A 5,000-nucleotide genomic window follows, 5' to 3' on the forward strand; every position below is an offset into this window, starting at 1 on the left:
TAGCCATGTTACATCCACCTATTTTTTTATTCACATTTTAGAATATGACATTAAAAAATACTTAGTGGAAATGCCAAGATGCGCATACATCTGTGATTGTGCATTTACAGTTTTGCAGAGGGTTGCTATAAGTATAACTACAACTGAAACTCGTTCCAGCATGCACATCAAAAATGTCATGTGATTTAGTTTCAACAGATCATTTGATAAAAATGTGTACAATGGGATGGCGTTAATGGACAAACCAGCAGAGCGACCACATTGTAAGACATCTGTAATGTTTTTTGGTCATTGTAAAATCCCTCAACCAAAGTCTGACATTAAAGTGGTTCAGTATTACTACCTCCAGAACTGTCTTGAGCTGGTCTCATTGAGTTTCATCCGAGGCGCAAGTCAAAAAAAAGATCGCTTTTCCGACCTTTCCGCTTTTTATTTGTGGGCAGTTTATCAGGAAGTGGTTATTCTGTTCTCTTTGACTCTTTGGAGGGAAACGGTGCTTTATTCGCAAATATTTTATGCCATATTTCAATTTAATTTGCATCTTTGGATGGAGACATACAGCGGGGAAATGTCTTGTTTTTTTTTTTTTCCTGGGAATAATATTTCTCTCGGCTGTTAAAATGGAATTTCACCAGATTTTGGTAAAAACCCAAAGATTCATTCATTCATTCATTCATTTTCTTTTCGGCTTAGTCCCTTTATTAATCTGGGGTCGCCCCAGCGGAATGAACCGCCAAGTTATCCAGCATTTGTTTTATGCAGCGGATGCCCTTCCAGCTGTAAACCCATCACTGGGAAACACATACACACTTATTCACACACACACACACACACACACACACACACACACACACACACACACACACACACACACACACACACACACACACACACACACACACACATACACTACGGACAATTTAGCATACCCAATTCACCTATACCGCATGTCTTTGGACTGTGGGGGAAACCGGAGCACCCGAAGAAAACCCACGCGAACACTGGGAGAACATGCAAACTCCACACAGAAACGCCAACTGACCCAGCTGAGGCTCGAACCAGCGACCTTCTTGCTGTGAGGCAACAGCACTACCTACTGCGTCGCCAAAACCCAAACAGTACAAACATAAAAATAAAATAATAAAAATTTAATTTGTATTTTCTATTGGATTCAAGTGAGGTGATCGGCTGGGCCATTCTACAGCTTGATTTTCTTTCTCTAAAAGCATTTGAGAGTTTTCTTGGCTGTTTTGGATCATTGTCTTGCTGAAATGTCCACCCTGGTTTCATCTTCATCATCTGGTAATGTAGATATTGGACTGAAGCAGCTGGTATTCATTTACAATGATGAAGAGCAGAGGTTTACTGAGAGATTTCTGGGCTTTCACTGGCTTTCTACACCTCCCTTTCTTCATGTGTTCTATACTTTTTCTCTTCATTTCATTTTATTACACATAACTTAATTTTTAAACTAAATCTGTACATTTGTTTTCATTGCATATATGGATTTCCAGTGTTGGGCAGTAGCTTAACTACATTTCTCAGTAGCTTGGCGGTAGCGTCGCTACTTTATAAATCCAATGGCTTTCAGTAGCGAAGCTATTTTTTAGTCAAGTAGTGCAGTAGCGTCTACACAAGCTACATTTATCAATCGCAGATCAATAAGTGACAGCACCAACATTCACGGAGCTGTGAGGCCGGTGTCTAGACGATGAAGGTAAATCCATATGATGGCGAGAATGATGATTTCTTCTTCTACCTGTTTTACGATGGTTGTCAAAAAACTTTTTGGTGCGTTATTTCCACCTCTCGGTGATGTTGCAAATCAATCATTGGGCTGACATGAGAAACTTACTTGATGGAAAGATGACTGAGGGAGAGGAGTTTTATATATATATTACTATAGTATTTTAAATATGTAACTGGTTTTATTGGATTTTTTGTTTTTGCTGTTATATACTATAATTTGTTTCTGTTTGGTACAATATTATTTACAGTAATTAATTGAACTGAACAATTCTGCCACTTATGGTTCACTGACAGTTTTAGTGATCACTAAGATATGAATGATAATTTAAGTTGCTTCGATTTAAAAAGGAAAATTGCAAAAATAGCTTAAATGTAGCTAAGCTTAGCTTGCTACGTTTCCCAGGGTGTAGCTTTTAGTGTAGTTAAGCTACATTTTAAGTAGTGTAGCTAACAGCTTAACTCACTACATTTTTCAAGTAGCTTGCCCAACACTGTGGATTTCTTTGGTTGCTACCAACATCCGATGAAAATCACCTGTGGAAATATGTTTTCTGAGAAAAATGGTGACTTGTTCAATAGTAATTTATCCTGCTGTAGCTACTGCTGTTTCTCTGTCTAGTAAGTGTCCTCTTTAAGTGCTTCAGTAAGTTGCTCTGGCCATCTCGGGTTGACAGTTTTTAGCCTAAAGTCTCCTTGACCTGGAGGCTAACAAGATTAGCAGACAGGAGTCCTTACCTCTCTACACGTGCCTTCATTAGTATGAACCCTTAAGCTCTTGATGCTGTTAAAGAGGGGATGATTCACATCTTACACCCACACGACCAGATCCTGTCTGCTTTTCTCTCCTGGCTACTTACGCACACACACACACAAAATACACTTGAGAAGCTCTCGTTCTGCAGAGCTAACCGTAATTATTCTTCAAGTCACTTTTTTTGATTAGGAGTCGTGATGTTTGTCTTTTCTTATTCACAGAGTGAAGAGAAGAACCGTAACAGTTCATCTATTGAGCAGAGATTGCATGAGCTGGAAGATCATTACGCTGAGGCTTCGACCCTCTTGCACATCCAGGGCTCCTTGATCTATGACCTCCAGGCCCAGATTCAAAACCTATCCATACTGGTGGAGAAAGTCAGACGTAACCCTGGCTGTATGATCAACATCGTGCGCACCAGCCCACTCATCAATGCACAGGAGGCCCTGCATCCTGGTAGGCCACGTCAGGGGGGATTTGGAAAAGCAGATCTATTATAAGACCACAGAATGTCGCCTGTAAAGTTTCAGCTCAAATTACCTTATGGTAATAGTATTCCATGCTACAAATGCACCTTGTTAAAGGGATTGTTCACCCAAAACTGAAAATTCTTCATTTATTCTCCCTTCACAAACCTGTTTGAGTTACGTTCTTCTGTTGAATACAAAAGAAAAGCATTTATGCGCATTTTAAGTTGTGACGTATGGAATACTGTTTCTGGGTCCAAGTTTCGGGGTTGTTTTTGACCCTTTTTTAGTCCAACACAGGCTCATTGTGGATACCTTCCTCTGTTTACATTTCTGGAGAGCATGAATTATGTTGCCAGGGTTATATATGGCTGCGTTTCATCTTTAAAATGAACGCTACGTGGAAGTATGATGCCGCTGACGGCTTCTGTTCCTTTTAGCTCTACCAGCTGACCGATTACCTCCATACGGACGGCTTTCTGGGGTTAACAGTTTGCCCAGTACTGTGACAACTGGGTTTGAGTCCGGTGAAGAATAGTTTCACAAACCAGAAGCAAACAAAAGCAAAAAAATAAATAAATAAATGAATAAACAACAGGCTGAAAACATGGTGAAATCACACGGCCGTGATGGCTTTTCTTTTTCTAGATTGCTTTTAAAAAACACTATCGGTTGGGTTTAGGGAAGGGTGTGGGTAGGTCAGTCGATCGGCAGCAAGCTTGCCTGGTCTGCAGAAGTCTATATTGCGCCATCTGATGGATTTATGCAAGAAGAGGACACAAGAAAAACTTGAGATCATCAAAATGCGTACACAGCGGCCAGTGGTGGATTTGCAAAAAACAAAAACTGCGAGCAGACGTACCTCCGGTTATGTGTTTCACTGTCCCCAGAAATGTAGACCTGGGTACGTATCCGTAATGAGCCTGGGTTGTTTTAGTCGTATCACAAGTAAATTTTTTTTAATTAACTCAACAATTAAATAAAAAAAAATCACTTTCTTACGATCTGATGGTTCTATATATTGCGATCATCATTATCACAGTGCTTTGTAAATGTTTATTAATACCATTTGTTGAGCTGAAGCTGCTTTGCATGATGTCAGACTTAACAAGCGGATACTGTAGCTTGTGCCTCACATACTCTTGCAAAAAAAGACTTCTGCATGAATTAGTTTTTTGAATAAAGATTCTTAAGATTTATGGTATAAATAGTATACATTGCTAAAAGAGTGTTGAAAATCGTATAAAGTGCCATCGCAAAATCTCATACGATCCTTTCAGGAAGTTGGTTTTAGAAGGCTTTGCTGGAGCTTTTCATTTGTGTTTTTGACAATGTTCTTGTGGCGCTCCTTTTTTTCCATGATTTTATGACTCCATAATGTATGTATAAAAGCCCCAATACAAACAAAAGTGTTTGTCACTTGTTTGTGACAACTAATATCTTGAGAAATATCTAGTAAAATATTATGTACTGTCATCATGGCAAAGATAAAAGAAATCTGTTATTAGAAATTAGTTATACAAGGGGGCTAATAATTCTGACTTCAACTGTATATGCATATGTTGTGATATGTCAGATGATAATATTAGGTTAGATTTAGGTCATGATATCGAATGAGCAAAAAATGTAGCCAGCATCTAAGGACAACGTTATTTTGACGTCAAATGACATTGGATTTTGGTCACTTTCCAACACAACCTAAAATCAACCAAATGTCAATGTCGAGCCAACATCTTAAACTAACGTCATATTGACGTCAAATACTAACATTTTTTCGTCAGGTATGGCAACCAAAATCCAATGTCTGATGGGCATCATAGTGGTAATGTCCACACAACGTCAAGCTGTAACATCATTAGACGTTGTTATTTGGATGTTTTTAGGTTGGACATTGATGTCGGCCTGACATTGGGTTCTGACGTCAACCTAAATTTTATTTCCAAAACAAAAAAACATTACCCCCCCAATGAATTAAGATGTGTAAATTTGTGTAACTTTTCATAGCAAAGCAATAAAAGAATAAAATAAAT

The 5,000-nt window shown here is 38.7% G+C and overlaps 1 protein-coding gene across 1 annotated transcript in view; it reads left to right on the forward strand.

Moving 5' to 3' along the window:
- Nucleotides 1-5,000, forward strand: part of si:ch211-203k16.3 (fibrinogen-like protein 1) — a 23,839-nt gene that overhangs the window by 3,218 nt on the left and 15,621 nt on the right. The window contains exon 2 of the mRNA XM_056445554.1: nucleotides 2,725-2,959. Within this exon, the coding sequence (XP_056301529.1) occupies nucleotides 2,725-2,959 (235 nt within the window). The remainder of the gene's footprint in view (nucleotides 1-2,724; nucleotides 2,960-5,000) is intronic.

The sequence above is a fragment of the Danio aesculapii genome, chromosome 20, assembly GCF_903798145.1.
Source record: "Danio aesculapii chromosome 20, fDanAes4.1, whole genome shotgun sequence".
Classification (NCBI taxonomy): Eukaryota; Metazoa; Chordata; class Actinopteri; order Cypriniformes; family Danionidae; genus Danio; species Danio aesculapii.